The following is a 23,450-nucleotide window of genomic DNA, read 5'->3' as shown; positions in this document are numbered from 1 at the left end:
TTGAATACTATTATATTTCCACTTATGTTTTTCAAGTCCAAATTTTGTGGGAACAAAGAATAAAGGCCTATTATTCTTTTGCTGTTTTTTCCTTTTTTCAGGGTTCTTCTAGAATATTAATCTCAGATTATTTCCTAAAGCAGTTTTTTTTAGAGGCATTAAACTTAATATACTACTTATAGTGTATTAAATTACTATATTACCAGATAATCAAATTTTAAACTTTAGTAGCTTAATTCTGAAATCAGTATATGGTAATTTGTGAATGTAATTACTTTGTACCTTTCATAGCTGGCAAACCCAGAAAGATGTACTATGGTCATATTTTATCTTCTTTCCTTTTGAACTTCTCTCAAAAGGGGAAGAAGGATGCTCATTTTATAAGATCCTGCCAAATTCTTCTAAGTGACCACTATAGTGCCTTAAAATTAGACCACTGCTTCTCAAACTTAGGTGCATATGAACCACCTGGAGATCTAGTCAAATTGCAGATTCTGATTTAGTAGGTCTGAGGAGAGGCTCTAGAGTCTTAATTTTTCATAAGCTAATTTTTCATACTGATGATCCCAGTTCATGGACCACCCTGTGTGTAGCCAAGCCTTACAGAACATTAACCAAAACCCAATAAAGTTGCCAAAACTTTTTTTTTTTGAAGATTTTATTTATTTATTTGACAGAGAGAGAGAGAGCGAGAGAGGGAACACAAGCAGGGGGAGTGGGAGAGGGAGAAGCAGGCTTCCCACGGAGCAGGGAGCCCGATACGGGGCTCAATCCCTGGACCCTGGGATCATGACCTGAGCTGAAGGCAGACACTTAACGACTGAGCCACCCAGGCACCCCGCCAAAACTTAATTTGAGCAAACTATTCAGTATGGATATTTTTCAAGTATTTTTTGTAATGTTCAAAGTATTAATTATGTAACTACAACTCTCTTGTATAAATTGAAGTGGGAAAAAAAACCTTGAAATTGCACTTTTATTTTAAAACAGTGAAGTATGGTTATATCTTTCACCTTTATAATTAATATGTTGGAATCTTAAAGGTATTAAAATTGAAGGTTTTATTATGTATAAATACATAAATGGCACAAAACCAAAATGTGACAACTTTTATAAAACCTGTAAAACATATTTCATTTTCAATATAAAATAGACTAATCTGAGTTTGAGATAAATGAAGAGAGATTTAGGCCATTTAAGAAAGAAGAGGAGACTGTCATGTCCCTATTTTGGGGAAGGTCAAAGAATGCTAAGAGCTCGACTTACTGCATTAAAAACTTCAGATTATGCAGATACATATAACACAGCAGAACAATGTAGAGAGAGCAGAAAGCAGAGGGCTTGGCCCAGTCTGCTCATGGAAAAGGTAGACTTTTTAAAAAATGTAGCAGTCACAGACAACTGTTACTAGTTCATTTTACAGAAAATAATTCAAACCTTCCATGAACATTATCCCTTTATTTCTTGAAACTTTTCTTTGAGGTAGAGATTTGGGCCAAGCTACTGCTGAAAAGCACGACCAGGAATGGTGAGGCCAGTGTAGCTCTTGAGAGATGAAAGAATTATGGAATTGAACTCCTTGTCTTCACAGCTATGCCAGGTCTTCTTGAACAGAGAACAACCACTCTTCATGATCAATTCTTCATGTCATTTTAGGGTTCTAATGTGTCCACATCCATGGATCCCATACATTAAGAAAGTTAATTCTTTTAAGCAGCTAACACTGACACAATCGTGACTCAAACTTTAACGTAGTCCTATGCAATTTTATGCACATACCAGTTAAACCACACAAAATAAAAATAAACTCAACATTTTTTTGTTTTAAATCCTTAGGTTCCAAATATTTCTTAATTATTTTATCCTAAGGTGCATTTGCAATGAATTGTAATTGCTATTACCTCTGTCCTTGAAGGAAAACATTAGGAGAATGAGTTGTTTTTAAGCTAAATGTGTCCCCACTTGAGGAGTGTCGGGAAGGAGCTTTTCCACCCAAAAGTGACGTTTCTGCTTCTTTTATTTCCATCGCCCTTTTGTATAGTTCAGCAGCTTTTTCAAAATCCCCTTCTTCATAGCTTTGAGAGAAAAAATTGTTAAAATGAGAATATACCCTCTTAATCTGAAATGACCTTATAGGATACAGAATAACAAGTTGTGAATAATTCCCCATTCTCTCCTTTCTATTTCCAGCGTGTGCATTCACTCAGGCAGACCAGTAAAATAGAATACCCAAACTCCTCTTTCTGTCTGAACTGCTGAAGTGTATCTCAGTGCCTCACATAGACACCATTAAGACCATGTTGTAATAGATGCAGTGGAATTGCTAAGGGAAGTCTCTGCATCCTGAGATACACAAACCCAGATAAAGCAAAATCAACATGCGTTTTTTTGTTTTTTTTTTCAGAGAGAAAAAGTGTGCACACGGGATTGGGGGAGGGGCAGAGGGGGAGGGAGAGAGAATCTTGAGCAGGCTCCAGGCCCAGCGCGGAGCCCAATGCAGGGCTTGACCAGGGCTCAGTCTCACAGCCCTGAGATCATGACCTGAGCCAAAACCAAGAGTCAGATGCTTAACTGACTGAGCTACCTAAGCACCCAAAATCAACATGCACTTAATGGTAAATAGCTTTTGAGGGCAGCAAATTGCCCATATTACCCCCAGAACCAGTTAGCTGCAAATGTAAATCACCTTTCACTATTTACATGGTACATTCCTCTACAAAATAGATTATGCAACATTTATTTCACTTCTGGATACTACTTTAGTATCTTGAAGTAAATCAACCCAAAACAACCCCTTCCCCTCTTCCAAGAAAAAAACAATTAGCACTAATATTCTGTGTTGTTCTATGATAGGTCAAATTAAAGTTGTTCTAAAATGGAGTTTGGCTGTTACCAGGAAACAGGAAACAAAAAATTCTTACCTAAGCACGGCTAAATTTTTTAATGTTTCTCCAACTCGAGGATGCATCCGACCCAGGCTGTCTTCATAAATCTTTAATGCTCTTTCATATAATGGCAAGGCTTCAATGTGTTTTTTCTTATAAAAAAAAAAAACCAGTAATATTCACTTGAACACACTGAGTTGCTGAAATTACTATTAACATTCTAGACTAAGCTGATCTACTGGGGTAAGCCCCTTTAAAAATGTTAATATCCTCCTACAGATTAAAAATTTATTACTAATCATCATGGTAGAAGCATATAATAGAAAGTCAGAAACCTAAGTTTTAGACCCAGCTTGGTGACCACTGAACTTAATCTAATAATATAAGAAAAACCTGTTTCCTTATTGCTCAGTGGGTATGATACCTGCTTTTCACCTATCACAGGCAAATGCCACAGCTTAAAGATAGTATTAGACAAAGAGATGTACAAAGTCTCCAGAATTTAAAAACGAAACTTATGCAATGAACTAAATAAATACTCAGTACGTGTTTTACACTAAGAGGAAAGGACCATGTTACAAATGTAACTTCAATAATTTCTCAAGTACTAAAGGAAGCATTAGTAATCTTAAATTTTCTTTAGTTACTTTTACTGTGCCACATCCATTTCATGTTTATGTTTCATAACTTAAAACTATTCATAAAGAGTTAATATGTGGGAACTTACCATTTGGCTATAGAGAACAGCTAAGTTCACCAGGGCAGTAGCTACACTGGGGTGCTTTGGGCCAAAGGATTTCTGCCGAATTTCAACAGCCAGCTCATACAAAGGTACAGCTTTGTCAAGTTTCCCCTAAAAAACAAAAGTGAAATCTAACAAAAATATTAAAATAATAAATACCATCTGATCAAAGCTTTTTCCATAAATAAAATTTTCTATTAAAGAGTAATTTTGAGAAAAAAATTTCAGAAACATCTTCTACTTTAATGGTTCAGTTTATAGATAACCGAAATCTATATTCAGTTTTTAATCACCTACAAACTGAAATTTTATATTCAATGTAGCATTGAATGTAATTGAATATACATTGAATATAAAAACATTTTCTTTGATAATTCAGAAAGCCCTTTTATAAAGCTCACTCTATCACTCAGTTCCCAGTGAAGGAAAAATATGCCAGTAAAATGTTTATTATCACTCAGTTACCAGTGAAGTTAAAATATGCAGTAAAATGTTTGCTACTATACATAATTTAGATATGGCATCAAAAATAAAATCTCATTTCCCACCAAATCCCTTCGAGATTCTTCTAATTTTTTTTAAAGATTTTATTTATTAGAGAGAGGGAGAAAGCACACAAGCAGGGGGAGCAGCAGAAGGAGAGGGAGAAGCAGACTCCCAGGCTCCCTGCTCAGCAGAGAACCCAGTGCAGGGCTTGATCTCAGGACTCTGGGATCATGACCTGAACTGAAGGCAGATGCTTAATTGACTGAGCCACGAAGGCACCCCTCTAATTATTTCTTTTTCACCTGAAAGTTGGGCAGAAATAGCAACAGTGCATCATTCTTACTAAAACATTAACTTCAGGCCCAGGTTGACCAGCAAGGGTCCCACAAAGTCTAAAGATAGTCTACGTAGCTCTGTAACTGCACTAAATGAAATGAAATCAGACTTTTTTTTTTTTTTTTTAGAACAGCTACAAAAATTCCAAACATCACTTAGGCTAGAACCCTAGGGAAAAGAATGGTTACATTTCATTACAGGCAAAGAAAAGAAACTGTGAAATTGAAATGCTCATTTAATCACCTACAAAGATTCCTCTTTCACCTCTGACAAGTAGGTGATTTGTTGTGATTATGGCTGCTTAACTCAGAAAACTTAATAGTGGCTGAATTTTAGAACTTCTGAAATATGAGTTCCACTTAGAACGTTGATGAATGCATTTGTATTTGGAATGTATTTTAATAAAACTAAACCAGTACCTTAATTAAATCTGATACACTATTTTTTAATGTTCTACTCAACTACTTGTTAAAAAATTTAATCATTATGATTGAAAAGCTCATAGAAAATAATCCATCAGAAGAAAATTATTTTACTGACAGTAATTATGACTTAATTGGTATATTATAAAACACATGTAAGCATGTCAAGGATTACTTACCATTTTCTTATACAAGATTGCAAGATGTTTCACTGTATAGGCCAAAGAAGGGTGATCAGGAGCTAATGCTCGTCTCCGGATGTCTAAAGCCCTTTCATAAAGTTCTTCTGCTTTATCATACTGTTTCTTTTCATTGCATAGAGCTGCCAGATTATTTAAAGACTGGGCACAGTCGGGGTGATCTGGTCCTAGGACTCGCTCTCTCATTTCTAAGGACCGCTTCAGAAACTGGTCAGCTGTTCTACGAACAAAACCCCAAAATGGTTTAAATAATTTATTCTCTAGAAGTAAGAATCCTTAGCCCTAGTTAGGTGGAGAACTGAAGCATTTTTATTCTTAAATCCAAGATAGTTAATATGAAGGATTTGGCTCAGAGTCCTCTCTCTCCCTCTTTCCTACCCCTCATCCCTTCCTGCCCTTTTCCAAAAATTAAAAATGCTTTCCTGATAGTGTGAGGGCCTAAAGTATCTAGATGATTGCCTCAGTTCTCCACTAGACTTTTCCTAAAAGACAAACTCATAAATATTTTCCAAACAAACTTCTGATACCTTTAAAATTAGTAGACCTAATTCAAAAGATTTTGGTATTCATTGTTTTTCCCTCTGAAGTTACTACGATATAATTTTTAATTGAAACCCCTTCCGAAGCCAGTTAAGTATCCGGCTTAAATTTTCTTTAGTTACTTTTACTGTGCCACATCTATTTCATGTTTATATTTCATACCTTAAAACTATTCATAAAGAGTTAATATGTGGGAACTTACCATTTGGCTATAGAGAACAGCTAAGTTCACCAGGGCAGTAGCTGATATCCAAAGTATCTAATTTTTTTTTTGATATCCAAAGTATCAAATTTTTTTGATATCCAATGTATTAATGTCTTTTTGAATCTTTTAAGTCCAAATAAACTGAAGACCAAAACCAGCAGCCATCTACATCCTATCCTTTATTCTCCCTTGGTGCCAAGTTTCTTCTGTGAAGTCTCATGTACAGTATCTATCAAAACACTTTTTATAATCATATAAAACATACTAGGGATGCTACAGAATAACTTTTTAGCCAATAAAAGAAACAATGTGACAGGAAACAGTAAAAAAATGCCATGGCCTTTGTTCAGCATGGCTATATGTTCATAACCTACCATACGTGAAATCTGGCATGGTTTCTATCAATTTATTCTAGCTTGACTTGATAGAAACGGAAAGCAGCTTTGCATCTAAGAGACAAAATGGACACTTGTTTTCATTATTAGCATCATGGTACTCACTCCAGGTTATTCTGAAGATAGTAGAGAACGCCCAGCTCATTGAGGGTCCGAGCATTGTCAGGTGTGTCCTTTCCTAGTGTGAGCTCTTCTAACTGCAGGGCTCGTCTACGTAAGAGGGCAAATCCATACTGAAGCAAACACAAATGGAGAATAAGTAATAAGTGCAGTCCTTGATTCTGAAATACTACACTGGAGTTCTAAGAAATCCTTTCTCCTTTTGTTCCCTTAAAGTAGATTACAGTTATTTTAAGTATCACACTGAATTAATCCAGTGGTTATTGCAAATGCACATACTTCCACATGGCATCACATTCTAAAATCCACCAAAAGCTGTTTTGAGAAAGTGATGATGAGCTATTTTAGCAAAGTGAACTGAGTCACAAGTGCTTCAAAAAGATCAGGACACAGAATTAACCTGCAGATACTTACCAATCCCACGGCTTAAACACTTAAAAACATCAGGTACTTAAATTGCACCTAGCACTTGCAAGTAGTAGACAAATAAATCCTGGAGATCAAATGCACAGTATAGTGAATGTAGACAATAATGCTGTATTAAAATCATCAAACTTGCTAAGAGATTAGATCTTAACTATTCCCACCATAAAAAGGAAACAATAATTATGTGATATGACAGAGGTGCTATCACTCCAATGGCAATTAGATTACAATACATAATGTATCAAATTAGCATGCTGTACACCTTAAATTTACAGAATGTTCTATGTCAAGTATATTTTTAAATGTTTTTTTTTTTTTTTAAGATTTTATTTATTTATTTGACAGAGATAGAGAGAGAGAGCACAAGTAGGCAGAGAGGCAGGCAGAGGGAGAGGGAGAAGCAGGCTCTCCACTGAGCAGGGAGCCCGATGTGGGACTCGATCCCAGGACCCTGGGATCATGACCTGAGCTGAAGGCAGCCGCTTAATGACTGAGCCACCCAGGCGCCCTATGTCAAGTATATTTAAAAAATTTACATAGCATTTTGAAGTTAAAACAGGCTATATTTAGATTTTATCAGCAGCTTAGAAAAATGAAAATAATTTTGTGTGTTTGTGCTCAAAGGTAAGAATTTCTTTGCATCTGAATCTAACATAATTAAATTTTTTATTTGTTTTTCCTTTAAAGAATTGAAGCAGCTTTTAAGTCCATCTTCCAAAGTCTAACCTTCAAATGAACTTTATAGTTCCACTTTAAAAAAGTAAAAAAAAAATTTTTCCATGTTCACTGAGACATAATTGCCATAAAACACTGTGTAAGTTTAAGGTGTGCAACATAATGATTTCACATATGTATATATTGCAAAATAACCATAATATACAGTTCCACTTTTTTAAAGTCTGCTAAGTTGTACTTCTCAGTAATACTAATACTTAACATGTATTATGTGTAAATAAGAAAATGTTAGTACTTTTGTTGAAATCACTTTAATATCTAAAGTTCTTAAACATATGAGGTGTATGCAGCTATATTATGATATTCAGAGATGCGCTTTTCCTCTGGTTCTAAACACAACACAAAAGAAATCTCTCATTACCGAGTTGCCTTTTCTCCTTGTAGCCTTCTGACGAATTTTAAAGGATTTTTTCCTAAAATGTTCAGCTTGTTCATATCTTAAAAAAAAAAAAAAAACAATAAAGTCAAACAAAAGAAGCATATGTCCAAAGTATCATACTTCAGTGAAATGAAGGCATTCCTTACCTAGTGCAAAGCTTTTTTTGGCTCTTAAATATAGCATAATTTCTAAAAATGATAGTCACATGGAATTAAAAATAACAAAAACCTTCATAAAACAAAATCTAACAAAACAAACCTAATCCTCCAAGTAGCTGACATTTAACAGATTTTTAACTGATTTAACTCACTCTGAATCTCTAAAGGATGACCTAACTAAATGAAAATCTAAAATTTTAGTTTCCTCTACCACCTTCTCCTGTACATGCTAATTTCTGGTCAAATATAAACATGAAATTCACACAAAATTTGTGTGAAACAACACCTCTAGAAATTAAAAGAAAAAATTCCAATATGCATCATTTACGATACATGATTTCTGATAGAGGAAAAGAGGCCATTCAGTGGGTGTCTAATAGATATGAGACTTTTTGTTATGCCAGGGATTGGTCAACTTTTTCTGGAAAGGGCTACATAGTAAATATTTTAGGCTTTGTGGGCCACATAGTCTCTGTTACAACTATGGAACTCTGTTGAATCATGGAAGCAACCACAGATAATATGTACATGAAAAAATGTGACTATGTTCCAATACAATCTTATTTACAAAACAAGGGGCCTAGTGGACTTGGCCTGTGGACAACGTTTGCTGCCCTGTATTAGCAGTGCACTTAATATTACAAAGCTAGTTGGTGAAGGAGCCCAGATTCAAACCCGACTATATGACTCCAAAGTCCATGTTCTATCCACGCATCTTCAAATGGAGGTGAATCTCGTAGTTCTAATTTTCTGTTTACTCCACAAAGACCCAAGACCAAGAATAATCTTTGAACATGGCAGATTCAAAAGAATATTGGATAAGAAAAGTAACACAGCCACAAAACCAAGCTTACCACATAAGTACATTAAGAATGTGACTCCCCATCGTAAAACCAGAGTATTACTGATCTAAGTCTTACTTATTTTGTTTCTGGTACAAAGTTGCCAGTGCCTCAAGTTCACGAGCAATATGGGGGTGTTCTGCACCATAAGCATTTTCAGAGATTTCTAAGGCCTGTTTATACAGCTGTTCTGCATTGCCAAACTTCTTCCACTGCACGTACACACTTGCTAGTTGGTGGAGGGACTGAGCCACTCTTGGGTGATCTGGATCTAAAGCTGTTTCTCGAATTTCTAGGGACCTCTGCAAAGGCACCACAGCCTAGAGAAAAAAAAAAAAGGTTAAAGGCCAGTTCCAAGTGAGTGAAATGCTGTAAGATCTGCAATCTCATTAGCACAACAAATGAAAACTGCACTAAACTCCTAGCAAGGACAGAAGAGCAAACAGGAAAAACCTACCTACCTCTGACCCCCTGCTGAAGTTACCTGACTGAGGAGGCCTAGATCCTTGAGAAATCGCCCCAGGGTTTCATAAAGATCAGCCAAGCAAATCATGTTCTCCTCGCCTTCACAGGTTTTCTCATACTGCTTCAAGGAATCAAAGTACTCTGCTGCCATTGCGCTTTTGTCTTTGCCAACAAACTGCCAGTAACTCAGCAACTCAGCAAAGTGTCCTCTGTTTCAACAAAAAAACCCAGTAATTTAATGAAAAACAAACTTTAAAACCCCCACTATAAATGCCAGAATTCGTATCAGGCTATTGACACTTTATTAGCAGGCAAGTATAGTGTAGAGAGACATGACTGCAGACTCCGACTCTCCGCCAAGTCCATCACTTCCTAGCTGTGTCACGGTGAGCAGGTGGTCTGACCTCTTCATCATCCTTATCTGCAGAAGGAGGGTCACCAGCCCGACCTGCCTCGGGGGCTACTATAAGCAGATGATGGCACACAGCAAGCACTCCGTAACTGGGGCTGCCGTCGTTAAGGTACTTACGAAACATCACACTATGAGTGGGACACCTCGCACTGCCTTCTTTCCCACTTACCTAATGCTAAATGCTACAGCTGAATCTAAGTCCATCCGTCTTTCTGGGCCCACTCTGACGTCCTTGTTTGCTAGTTGCTCTCTGCTCTAAATCTCATTTTTATCACAGCATTATGGGGTTCTTTGGTAATTTATTTATTATGTAATACAACACTTATTAGTTTCGGGCACACAACTCCTGATTTGATATTTGCATATATAGTAGTCCACCTTATCCCTGGTTTCACTTTCCCCAGTTTCAGTTAGCGGTCATCAACCATGGTCCAGGAGCAGATGATCCTCCTCTGACGTAAGGTCAGCAGGTCAACAGTAGCCCATGGCTCCATCACAGTGCCTACTCCATTCACCTCACTTCAGTTCATCACTGGGACATTTTATCATCTGACGTCATCACAAGAAGAAGGGTAAGTCAGTCCAGTAAGGTATTTTGAGAGAGAGACCACATTCACATAACTTTGATTATAGTATATTGTTATAATTATTCTATTTTATTATTAGTTATTGCTGTTAATGTCTTATTATGCCTAATTCATAAATTAAACTTTATCATAGGTATGTGTGTACAGGGAAAAATAATATATACAGGGCTCGGTATGATCTGTGGTTTTAGGCATCCACTGGGGATCTTAAAAGTATTCCCCATGGGAAAGGGGATCTACTGGGTTGCAAAATGATCACCACAGTAAGTCTAATTAACATATGTTCCTATACATAGTTACAGAATTTTTTTCTTGTGAAGAGAACTTTTAAGATCTACTTTCTTAGCAGCTTTAAAATATGCAAAATATTATTAACTATAATCACCATGCTGTACATTACATCCCCAGGACTTAGTTTGGTTTATAACTGGAACTTTGTACCTTTCTACTCCTTTTACCCACTTTGCCCACTCCCTACCCTCTGCCTCTGGCAATCACCAATCTCTTCTCTGGATCAAGGACATGTTTGGCTTTTGTTTTTTTTTTTTTTTTGGTTCCAGATATAAGTGAGATCATACAGTATTTGTCTTTCTCTGACTTATTTTACTTAGCATAATGTCCTACAGGTCCATCCATGTTGTTGCAAATGGCAAGGTTTCGTTCCTTTTTATGGCTGAATAATAGTCCATTGTATGTATATAATGTGCACACATATATACACACCACTCTTCTTTATCCATTCATGTATGAATTGACACAGGTTGTTTCCTATCTTGACTATAGTAAATAATGATATAATGAACATGGGGGTGCATATATCTTTTCAAATTATTTTGTTTTCTTCAGATAAACCCCCAGAAGTGAAACTGTTGGGTCATACTGTAGTTCTAGTTTTAATTTTTTGAGGAACCTCATACTGTTTTCCACAGTGGCTGTCCCAAATTACATTCCTACCAACAGTACATGAGGGTTCCCTTTTCTCTACATCATTGCTGGCATTTGTTATCACTTGTCTTTTTTTTTTTTTTAATTATGTTATGTTAGTCACCATACCATACATCATTAGTTTTTTGATGTAGTGATCCACAATTCATTGTTTTCATATAACACCCAGTGCTCCATGCAGTACGTGCCCTCCTTAATACCCATCACTGGGCTAACCCATCCCCCCCCCAAAACCCTCAGTTTGTTTCTCAGAGTCCATAATCTCTCATGGTTCATCTCTCCCTCCGATTACCCCCCCTTCATTTTTCCCTTCCTTCTCCTAATGTCCTCCATACTATTCCTTATGTTTCACAAATAAGTGAAACCATATGATAATTGACTTTCTCTGCTTGACTTATTTCACTTAGCATAATCTCCTCCAGTCCCATCCATGTTGATGTAAAAGTTGGGTATTCATCCTTTCTGATGGCTGAGTAATATTCCATGGTATATATGGACCACATCTTCTTTATCCATTCATCTGTTGAAGGGCATCTCGGCTCTTTCCACAGTTTGGCTACTGCGGACATTGCTGCTATGAACATTGGGGTGCATATGGCCCTTCTTTTCACTACATCTGTATCTTTGGGGTAAATACCCAGGAGTGCAATTGCTGGGTCATAGGGTAGCTCTATTTTTAAATTTTTGAGGCACCTCCACACTGTTTTCCAAAGTGGCTGTACCAGCTTGCATTCCCACCAACAGTGTAAGAGGGCTCCCCTTTCTCCACAACCTCTCCAACATTTGTTATTTCTTTCCCTGTCCATTTTTGCCATTTTAACTAGTGTAAGGTGGTATCTCGATGTGGTTTTGATTTGAATTTCCCTAATGGCTACGATGATGATCATTTTTCATGTGTCTGTTAGCCATTTGTATGTCTTCTTTGGAGAAGTGTCTGTTCATGTCTTCTGCCCATTTTTTGACTTGATTGTTTTTTGGGTGTTGAGTTTGAGAAGTTCTTTATAGATCTTGGATACCAGCCCTTTATCTGTAGTGTCATTTGCAAATATCTTCTCCCATTCTGTGGGTTGCCTCTTTGTTTTGTTGACTGTTTCCTCTGCTGTGCAGAAGCTTTTTATCTTGATGAAGTCCCAAACGTTCATTTTTGCTTTTGTTTCACTAGCCTTTGGAGATATAGCTTGAAAGAAGTTGCTGTGGGCGATGTCAAAGAGGTTACTGCCTATGTTCTCCTCTAGGATTTTGATGGATTCCTCTCTCACATTGAGGTCTTTCATCCATTTTGAGTTTATCTTTGTGTATGGTGTTAGAGAATGGTCAAGTTTCATTCTTCTGCATGTGGCTGTCCAATTTTCCCAGCACCATTTATTGAAGAGACTTATTTCCATTGCATATTTTTTCCGGCTTTGTCAAAGATTATTTGACCATAGAGTTGGGGGTCCATATCTGGGCTCTCTATTCTGTTCCATTGGTCTATATGTCTGTTTTGTGCCAGTACCATGCTGTCTTGGTAATCACAGCTTTGTAATATAGCTTGAAATTGGGCAACGTGATGTCCCAGCTTTTTCTTTTTCAACATTTCCTTGGTGATTTGGGGTCTTTTCTGATTCCTTACAAATTTTAGGATTGTTTGTTCCAGCACTTTGAAAAATGTCATTGAAATTTTGAATGGGATGGCATTGAAGGTATAGATTGCTCTGGGCAGCATAGACATTTTAACAATGTTTATTCTTCCGATCCATGAGCGTGGAATAATTTTCCATCTTTTTGTGTCTTCTTCAATTTTTGTCATGAGTGTTCTGTAGTTCCTAGAGTACAGATCTTTTACGTCTTTGGTTAGGTTTATTCCGAGGTATCTTATGGTTTTGGGTGCAATTGTAAATGGGATCAACTCCTTAATTTCTCTTTCTTCTGTCTTATTGTTGGTGTATAGGAATGCCACTGATTTCTGTGCATTGATTTTATATCCTGCCACTTTACAGAATTCCTGTATGAGTTCTAGCAGTTTTGGGGTGGAGTCTTTTGGGTTTTCCACATAAAGTATCATATCATCCGCAAAGAGTGAGAGTTTGACTTCTTCTTTGCTGATTCAGATGCCTTTTATTTTTTTTTTGTTGTTGTCTGATTGCTGTGGCTAGGACTTCTAGAACTACGTTGAATAGCAGTGGTGATAGTGGACAACCCTGCCATGTTCCTGACCTTAGGGGGAAAGCTCTCAGTTCTTCCCCATTGAGAATGATATTCGCTGTGGGTTTTTCATAGATGGCTTTTATGATATTGAGGTATGTACCCTCTATCCCTATACTCTGAAGAGTTTTGACCAAGAAAGGATGCTGTACTTTGTCAAATGCTTTTTTCTGCATCTATTGAGAGGATCATATGGTTCTTGTTCTTTCTTTTATTAATGTATTGCATCACATTAATTGATTTGCGGATGTTGAACCAAACTTTTAGCCCAGGAATAAATCCCACTTGGTCGTGGTGAATAATCCTTTTAATGTACTGTTGGGTCATATTGGCTAGGATTTTGGTGAGAATTTTTGCATCCATGTTCATCAGGGATATTGGTCTGTAATTCTCCTTTTTGATGGAGTCTTTCTCTGGTTTTGGGATCAAGGTAATGTTGACCTCATAAAACAAGTTTAGAAGTTTTCCTTCCATTTCTATTTTTTGGAACACTTTCAGAAGAATAGGTATTAATTCTTGTTTAAATGTTTGGTAGAATTCCCCTGGGAAGCCATCTGGCCCTGGGCTCTTGTTTATTGGGAGATTTTTGATGACTGCTTCAATTTCCTTAGTGGTTATAGGTCTGTTCAGGTTTTCTATTTCTTCCTGGTTCAGTTTTGGTAGTTGATACATCTCTAGGAATGCATCCATTTCTTCCAGATTATCTAATTTGCGGGCATACAGTGGCTCATAATATCTTCTTTTTTTTTTTTTAAAGATTTTATTTATTTATTTGACAGAGAGATAGAGAGAGAGCACAAGTAGGCAGAGAGGCAGGCAGAGGGAGAGGGAGAAGCAGGCTCTCCACCGAGGAGGGAGCCCGATGTGGGGCTCGATCCCAGGACCCTGGGATCATGACCTGAGCCGAAGGCAGACAGACACTTAACTGACTGAGCCACCCAGGTGCCCCCATAATATGTTCTTATAATTGTATTTCTTTGGTGTTGGTTGTGATCTCTCTTTCATTCATGATTTTATTTATTTGGGTCATTTCCCTTTTCTTTTTGATAAGTCTGGCTAGGGGTTTATCAATTTTGTTATTTCTTTCAAAGAACCAGCTCCTAGTTTCGTTATCTGTTCTACTGTTCTTTTGGTTTCTATTTCATTGATTTCTGCTCTGATCTTTATGATTTCTCTTCTCCTGCTGGCTTTAGGCTTTATTTGCTGTTTTTTCTCCAGCTCCTTTAGGTATAGGGTTAGGTTGTGTATTTGAGACCTTTCTTGTTTCTTGAGAAAGGCTTGTATTGCTATATACTTTCCTCTTAGGACTGCCTTTGCTGCATCCCAAAGATTTTGAACAGTTGTGTTTTCATTTAATTTGTTTCCATGAATTTTTTAAATTCTTCTTTAATTTCCTGGTTGACCCATTCATTCTTTAGTAGGTTGCTCTTTAGCCTCCATGTATTTGAGTTCTTTCCGACTTTCCTCTTGTGATTGAGTTCTAGTTTCAAAGCATTGTGGTCTGAAAATAGGCAGGGAGTGATCCCAATGTTTTGGTACCGGTTGAGACCTGATTTGTGACCTAGGATGTGATCTATTCTGGAGAATGTTCCATGGGCACTAGAGAAGAATGTGTATTCTGTTATTTTGGGATGGAATGTTCTGAATATATCTGTGAAGTCCCTTTGGTCCAATGTGTCATTTAAAGTCTTTATTTCCTTGTTGATCTTTTGCTTATATGATCTGTCCATTTCAGTGAGGGGAGTGTTAAAGTCCCCTACTATTATTGTGTTGTTGTTGATGTGTTTTTTTGTTTTTGTTATTAATTGGCTTATATAATTGGCTGCTCCCTATGTTAGAGGAATAGATATTTACAATTGTTAGATCTTCTTGTTGGATAGACCCTGAAGTATGATATACTGTCCTTCCTCATCTCTTATTATAGTCTTTGGTTTAAAATCTAATTTGTCTGATATAAGGATTGCCACCCCAGCTTTCTTTCGGTGTCTATTAGCATGGTAAATGGTTTTCCACTCCCTCACTTTCAATCTGGAGGTGTCTTTGCGTCTAAAATGGGTCTCTTCAGACAGCATATCGAGGGTCTTGTTTTTTTATCCAATCTGATAGCCTGTGTCTTTTGATTGGGGCATTTAGCCCATTTACATTCAGGGTAACTACTGAAAGATATGAATTTAGTGCCATTGTATTGCGTGTAAGGTGACTGTTACTGTATATTGTCTGTGTTCCTTTCTGGCCTTTGTTACTTTTAGGCTCTCTCTTTGCTTAGAGGACCCCTTTCAACATTTCTTGTAGGGCTGGTTTCGTGTTTGCAAATTCCTTTAGTTTTTGTTTGTCCTGGAAGCTTTTTATCTCTCCTTCTATTTTCAGTGACAGCCTAGCTGGATATAGTATTCTTGGCTGCATATTTTTCTCATTTAGTGCTCTGAATATATCATGCCAGTCCTTTCTGGCCTGCCAGGTCTCTGTGGATAGGTCTGTTGCCAATCTAACGTTTCTACCATTGTAGGTTGCAGATCTCTCATCCTGAGCTGCTTTCAGGATTTTCTCTTTGTCTCTGAGACTTGTGAGTTTTACTATTAGATGTCGGGGTGTTGACCTATTTTTATTGATTTTGAGAGGGGTTCTCTGTGCCTCCTGGATTTTGATGCCTGTTTCCTTCCCCAAATTAGGGAAGTTCTCTGCTATAATTTGCTCCAATATACCTTCTGCCCCTCTCTTTCTTCTTCTTCTGGGATCCCAATTATTCTAATATTGTTTCATCTTATGGTATCACTTATTTCTCGAATTCTGCCCTTGTGATCCAGTAGCTGTTTATCTCTCTTTTTCTCAGCTTCTTTATTCTCCATCATTCGGTCTTCTATATCACTAATTGTCTCTTCTGCCTCATTTATCCTAGCAGTCAGAGCCTCCATTTTTTTTTTTTCACTTTTATTATGTTATGTTAGTTACCATACAATACATCATTGGTTTTTGATGTGATGATCCACGATCCATTGTTTTCGTATAACATCCAGTGCTCCATGCAGTACGTGCCCTCCTTAATACCCATCACCGGGCTAACCAATTCTCCCTCCCCCCTCCCCTCTAAAACCCTGTTTGTTTCTCAGTCCATAGTCTCTCATGATTCATCCCTCCCTCCAATACCCCCTCCATTTTCCCCTTCCTTCTCCTAATGTCCTCCATGCTATTCCTCATGTTCCACAAATAAGTGACCATATGATAATTGACTTTCTCTGCTTGACTTATTTCACTTAGCATAATCTCCTTCAGTCCCATCCATGTTGATGTAAAAGTTGGGTATGCATCCTTCCTGATGGCTGAGTAATATTCCATTGTATATATGGACCACATCTTATCCATTCATCTGTTGAAGGGCATCTTGGCTCTTTCAACAGTTTGGCTACTGTGGACATTGCTGCTATGAACATTGGGGTGCATATGGCCCTTCTTTTCACTACATCTGCGTCTTTGGGGTAAATACCCAGGAGTGCAATTGCTGGGTCATAGGGTAGCTCTATTTTTAAATTTTTGAGGCACCTCCACACTGTTTTCCAAAGTGGCTGTACCAACTTGCATTCCCACCAACAGTGTAAGAGGGCTCCCCTTTCTCCACAACCTCTCCAACATTTGTTGTTTCTTTCCCTGTCCATTTTTGCCCTCCTAACTGGTGTAAGGTGGTATCTCAATGTGGTTTTGATTTGAATTTCCCTGATGGCTAATGATGATGAACAATTTTTTCATGTGTCTGTTAGCCATTTGTATGTCTTCTTCAGAGAAGTGTCTTTTCATATCTTCTGCCCACTTTTTGACTTGATTATTTGTTTTTTGGGTGTTGAGTTTGAGAAGTTCTTTATAGATCTTGAATACCAGCCCTTTATCTGCAGTGTCATTTGCAAATATCTTCTCCCATTCTGTGGGTTGCCTCTATGTTTTGTTGACTGTTTCCTTTGCTGTGCAGAAGCTTTTTATCTTGATGAAGTCCCAAAAGTTCATTTTTGCTTTTGTTTCACTAGCTTTTGGAGATATATCTTGAAAGAAGTTGCTGTGGGCGATGTCAAAGAGGTTACTGCCTATGTTCTCCTCTAGGATTTTGATTGATTCCTCTCTCACATTGAGGTCTTTCATCCACTTTGAATTTATCTTTGTGAATGGTGTTAGAGAATGGTCAAGTTTCATTCTTCTGCATGTGGCTGTCCAATTTTCCCAGCACCATTTATTGAAGAGACTGTCTTTTTTCCATTGCATGTTTTTTCCTGCTTTGTCAAAGATTATTTGAACATAGAGTTGGGGGTCCATATCTGGGCTCTCTATTCTGTTCCATTGGTCTATATGTCTGTTTTTGTGCCAGTACCATGCTGTCTTGGTGATCACAGCTTTGTAATATAGCTTGAAATCGGGCAACGTGATGCCCCCAGCTTTGTTTTTCTTTTTCAATATTTCCTTGGCAATTCGGGGTCTTTTCTGATTCCATACAAATTTTAGCATTGTTTGTTCCAGCACTTTGAAAAGTGTCATTGGAATTTTGATTGGGATGGCACTGAAGGTAGAGATTTATCTGGGTAGCATAGACATTTTAACAATGTTTATTCTTCCGATCCATGAGCATGGAATATTTTTCCATCTTTTTGTGTCTTCTTCAATTTCTTTCATGAGTGTTTTCTAGTTCCTAGAATATAGATCCTTTACGTCTTTGGTTAGGTTTATTCCGAGGTATCTTATGGTTTTGGGTGCTATTGTAAATGGAATCGTTTCTCTAATTTCTCTTTCTACAGTTGCGTTGTTAGTGTATAAGAAAGCAACTGATTTCTGTGCATTGATTTTGTATCCTACCACATTACTGAATTGCTGGATGAGTTCTAGTAATTTGGGGGTGGAGTCTTTTGGGTTTTCCACATAAAGTATCATATCATCTGGAAAAGGAGAGTTTGACTTCTTCTTTGCCAATTTGAATACATTTTATTTCTTTCTGTTATCTGATTGCTGTTGCTAGGACTTCTAGTACTATGTTGAACAATAGTGGCGAGAGTGGGCATCCTTGACGTGTTCCTGATCTTAAGGGAAAGGCTCTCAGCTTTTCCCCATTGAGGATGATATTTGCTGTGGGATTTTCATAGATGGATTTTATGAACTTGAGGAATGTTCCCTCTATCCCTATACTCTGAAGAGTTTTAATCAGGAAAGGATGCTGTATTTTGTCAAATGCTTTTTCTGCATCAATTGAGAGGACCATATGGTTCTTCTCCCTCCTCTTATTAATGTTCTATCACACTGATTGATTTGCAAATGTTGAACCACCCTTGCATCCCAGGGATAAATCCCTCTTGGTCGTGGTGGATGATCCTTTTAATGTATTGTTGGATCCTACTAGCTAGGATTTTGTTGAGGATTTTGGCGTCCATATTCATCAGGGATGTCGGTCTGAAATTCTCCTTTTTGATGGGGTCTTTCCCTGGTTTGGGGATTAAGGTAATGCTGGCCTCATAGAATGAGTTTGGAAGTTTTCCTTCTGTTTCTATTTTTTGAAACAGCTTTAGCAGAATAGGTATTATTTCTTCTTTGAATGTTTGGTAGAATTCCCCAGGGAATCCATCAGGCCTTGGACTCTTGTTTTTTCGGAGGTTTTTGATCACTGCTTCAATCTCGTTACTGGTTATTGGCCTATTCAGGTTGTCAATTTCTTCCTGTTTCAGTCTTGGCAGCTTATAGGTTTCTAGGAAGGCCTCCATTTCATCCAGGTTGCTCAGTTTATTGGTATATAGTTGTTGATAATAATTTCTAAGAATTGTTTCTATTTCCTTGGTGTTAGTCGTGATCTCTCCCCTTTCATTCATAATTTTATTAATTTGGGTCCCTTCTCTTTCTTTTGGATAAGTCTGGCTAGTGGTTTATCGATCTTTTTAATTCTTTCGAAGAACCAACTTCTAGTTTCGTTGATCTGATCTACTGTGTTTCTGGTTTCTAATTCATTGATTTCTGCTCTAATTTTAATTATTTCTCTTCTAATGCGTGGCTTAGGCATCGTTTGTTGCTTTTTCTCTAGTTCTTTAAGGTGTAGAGTTAGTTGGTGAATTCGGGATTTTTCTATTTTTTTGAGTGAGGCTTGGATGGCTATGTATTTCCCCCTTAGGACCGCCTTTGCAGTATCCCATAGGTTTTGGACTGATGTGTTTTCGTTCTCATTGATTTCCATGAATTGTTTAAGTTCTTCTTTGATTTCCTGGTTGACCCAAACATTCTTGAGCAGAGTGGTCTTTAGCTTCCAAGTGTTTGAATTTCTGCCAGATTTTTTCTTGTGATTGAGTTCCAGTTTTAGAGCACTGTGGTCTGAGAATATACAGGGAATAATCTCAATGTTTTGGTATCAGTTGAGACCTGATTTGTGACTCAGTATGCGGTATATTCTGGAGAAAGTTCCATGCGCGCTCGAGAAGAATGAGTATTCTGTTGTTTTAGGGTGGAATGTTCTGTAAATATCTATGAGGTCCATCTGGTCCAGTGTATCATTCAAAGTTCTTGTTTCCTTGTTGATTTTCTGCTTAGATGATCTGTCCATTGCTGAGAGTGGAGTATTGAGGTCGCCTACAATTAACGTATTGTTATCAGTAATGACTCATTATTTTGGTTAAAAGTTGGCTTATGTAGATGGCTGCTCCCATGTTGGGGGCACAGATATTTACAAGTGTTAGATCTTCTTGTTGGACAGACCCTTTAAGAATGATATAGTGTCCTTCTGTGTCTCTAATTACAGACTTTAGTTTAAAATCTAATTTGTTTGATATAAGAATTGCTACCCCAGCTTTCTTTTGGGGTCCGCTGGCATGGAAGATGGATCTCCATCCCTTCACTTTCAGTCTGGAGGTCTCTTTAGGTTCAAAATGAGTCTCTTGTAGACAGCATATGGATGGGGCCTGTCTTTTTATCCAATCTGCAACCCTGTGCCGTTTTATGGGAGCGTTTAGGCCATTCACGTTGAGAGTGATTATTGAAAGATATGAATTAATTGTCATCATGTTGCCTGTGAAGACGTTGTTTTTATAGATTGTCCCTGTAAATTTCTGTTGTAGCTCACTCTTGGGGTCTTTCTCCTTTTATAGAACCCCCCTTAATATTTCTTGCAGTGCCGGCTTAGTGGTCACATATTCTTTCAGTTTCTGCCGGTCGTGGAAGCTCTGTATCTCTCCATCCATTCTAAATGAAAGCCTTGCCGGATAAAGTATTCTTGGCTGCATGTTATTCTCATTTAGTACTCTGAATATGTCTTGCCAGGCCTTTCTGCCTTGCCAGGTCTCTGTGGATAGGTCTGACGTTATTCTGATGTTCCTGTACGTAAGGAATCTCTTCCCCCTCACTGCCCTTAAGATGGTTTCCTTGGTTCTAAGATTTGCAAGTTTTACTATTACATGCCAGGGTGTTGGCCTGTTTTCCTTGATCTTGGGAGGGGTCCTCTCTGCCTCTAGGACGGAAATGTTTGTTTCATTCCCCAGGTTAGGGAAGTTCTCAGCTACGATTTGCTCAAATACATCTTCTAGTCCTCTCTCTCTATCCACTCCCTCCAGGATCCCAATGATTCTGACACTGGAATGCTTCATGGTGTCAGTTATTTCTCTGATTCTATTTTCATGGATTCTGAGTTGTTTTTCCCTGGCCTCCTCTTTTCCCTTTTTATCTATTATATTGTCTTCCAGGTCGCTTATTCGCTCTTCTGCCTCAGTTACCCTAGCTGTTAGATTATCTAGATTGAATTGGATCTCATTGATAGCATTTTTAAGTTCTGCCAATTCACCTTTCATGCCCTTAGAGACTCTATGTTGCCATTAATTGATTTCTCCATTCTAGCCATTGTCTTCACAATTGCTAGCCTGAATTCCGTCTCCGACATCTTGGTTATATCTGCATCCATTTGTAAATCTGTTGCATAAGTCATAATCTGTGAGTCTTTTCTATTTTGGGGGCTCCTCCTCCTAGTCATTCTGTTGATGGGTGTTTGAGGGAATGTATAGAGTCCAAATTATTGACCAGAACCCAAGCAAGATGCACCTGTTTTCTTGGGGACCTTAGGGTTGCTGGCCTCTTGTTTTCCCAGCCTGTCTTCTGCGGGAGGGACCTGCCGCGCTGTTACTCAGGCAACCCTGTTTGGGCGGGGTTGCCCTGCCCCCCTGTGGCGGGGGATGGGCTCAGTGGGAATCAGTCTTTGGGGCTTTTGTTCTCTGGCGGCTCTCCCTGGTGGCTTTCCGTGTCTCTTCTACGAGTCAGAGCAGAAGAGACCATTTCCAACCCTCTGCCTCAGAGCAGAGATCGCAGTCTGTTCTTCAGTGAGTTCTCCAGGCCACACTCTCTCCGTTTCTGTCCATGCTGCTGTAAACTGCAGCGTCCTGGGTTGTGCACCCCTCTGCAGCACTCCCAGTCCTGCCTCCAGGTCGGGGCATGTCTCTGCCCTTTGTGCTTCTAAAACCGCCAGCCGTTCCCAGTTCACATGCGCGCAACCCTGCCGCTCTGGGTTTCCGCCCCGGGGGCTGCCCTAAAGTCCTTCCCCTGCTGTTACCAGTCTGCGAGTTTGTGCCCAGTCCCCAGCGCGCGAGGCTGTCGCTCACTGGTGGTGTAGAATCCCCATGGCCAGGCCCCCTCCCACTACCTTTTATCCTCAGGTATCTGCCCGCAGAATCATGGCTCCCCGCCTCGTACCTCAAAACCAACCGCCTGCAATATTCTGCTTGTAGAGATCCAGATCTTCGTACATCTCAGGCTGGTTTCATGGGTGCTCAGAGTGGTTTGGTAGATATCCAGCTCAATTCCGGGCACCAGATGAAATAGGGTCCCCTACTCCTCCACCATGTTTCCCCCCTCCCTCAGAGCCTCCATTTTTGATTGCACCTCATTAATAGCCTTTTTGATTTCGACTTGGTTAGATTTTAGTTCTTTTATTTCTCCAGAAAGGGTTTCTCTAATATCTTCCATGTTTTCAAGCCCAGCTAGTATCTTTATAATTGTCATTCTGAACTCTAGTTCTGACATCTTATTAATGTCCGTATTGATTAGGTCCCTGGCAGTTGGTACTGCCTCTTGTTCTTTTTTTTTTTTTAAGACTTTATTTATATATTTGACAGAAAGAGAGATAGCAAGAGCAGGAACACAAGCAGGGGGAGTGGGAGAGGGAGAAGCAGGCTTCCTGCCGAGCAGGGAGCCTGATGCGAGACTCGATCCCAGGACCCTGGGATCATGACCTGAGCCAAAGGCAGACGCTTAACGACTGAGCCACCCAGGCGCCCTCTTGTTCTTTTTTTTGAGGTGATTTTTTCCATCTTGTCATTTTATCCAGAGGAGAATAGATGAATGAGAGAACAAAATGCTAACTGGGTAACAACGACCCCAGAAAAATATACACTAAAGAAATCAGAAGAGACCTGAAACCGGGGGAAAAGAAAGCGAAAGAAAGAAAAAAGAAATAAAAAAGCAAAAAAGATTAAAAAAAAATATGATCAAATATGATCAGGCTGGTGAATAGATCAGTGCCACACACTAGATTTTGGGTGTATTTTGGTCTGTTAGAAGAACGTGCCTCCCAAAATTTTAAAGAAAAAAAGCTTATATATGTACAAAAATAAGGGTTAATATGATGAAGGGTGGAATATGACTGTAAAGATAAAAATTATAAAAGATTTTATAAAAGGAAATGATAAGAATTTGGTTGAAAAAAGAAGGAAGAGAAATTAAAAAAAAGGGGGGGAGAGAATGTGATCAGGCAGGAGACTAGAACAAAGACATACACTAGAGATTTAGGGTATATTTTGATCTGTTAGAAGAAACTGTATCCCAAAATTTTAAAGAGAGAACAACTTATATATATACCAAAAAATAAGGTTAACTACTATGAAGGGATAGAATATGACTCTAAAAAGAAAAATAAAAAAGATTTTTAAAAAAGGGATTGATAAGATGTTGGTTGAACAAGGGAAAAAGAAAAATTCAAAAAAAAAAAAAAAAGAAAA

At 38.3% G+C, this 23,450-nt stretch overlaps 1 protein-coding gene across 1 annotated transcript in view; it reads right to left on the bottom strand.

Moving 5' to 3' along the window:
• Window positions 1-776: 776 nt before the first annotated feature.
• The window catches only part of NPHP3 (nephrocystin 3), a 57,731-nt gene continuing 35,057 nt past the window's right edge, over window positions 777-23,450 (bottom strand). The window contains exons 20-27 of the mRNA XM_032408691.1: window positions 9,356-9,545; window positions 8,950-9,191; window positions 7,854-7,929; window positions 6,317-6,444; window positions 5,051-5,291; window positions 3,613-3,738; window positions 2,922-3,037; window positions 777-2,075 (exon numbers count right to left, since the gene is read on the bottom strand). Of these exons, the coding sequence (XP_032264582.1) occupies window positions 1,898-2,075; window positions 2,922-3,037; window positions 3,613-3,738; window positions 5,051-5,291; window positions 6,317-6,444; window positions 7,854-7,929; window positions 8,950-9,191; window positions 9,356-9,545 (1,297 nt within the window). The 3' untranslated portion in view covers window positions 777-1,897. The remainder of the gene's footprint in view (window positions 2,076-2,921; window positions 3,038-3,612; window positions 3,739-5,050; window positions 5,292-6,316; window positions 6,445-7,853; window positions 7,930-8,949; window positions 9,192-9,355; window positions 9,546-23,450) is intronic.

Source organism: Phoca vitulina, unplaced genomic scaffold (genome assembly GCF_004348235.1).
Source record: "Phoca vitulina isolate PV1807 unplaced genomic scaffold, GSC_HSeal_1.0 scaffold10, whole genome shotgun sequence".
In the NCBI taxonomy this organism is placed as follows: Eukaryota; Metazoa; Chordata; class Mammalia; order Carnivora; family Phocidae; genus Phoca; species Phoca vitulina.
The sequence above is the reverse complement of the archived record's forward strand: the minus strand, read 5'-3'. Positions and strand labels throughout refer to the sequence as shown.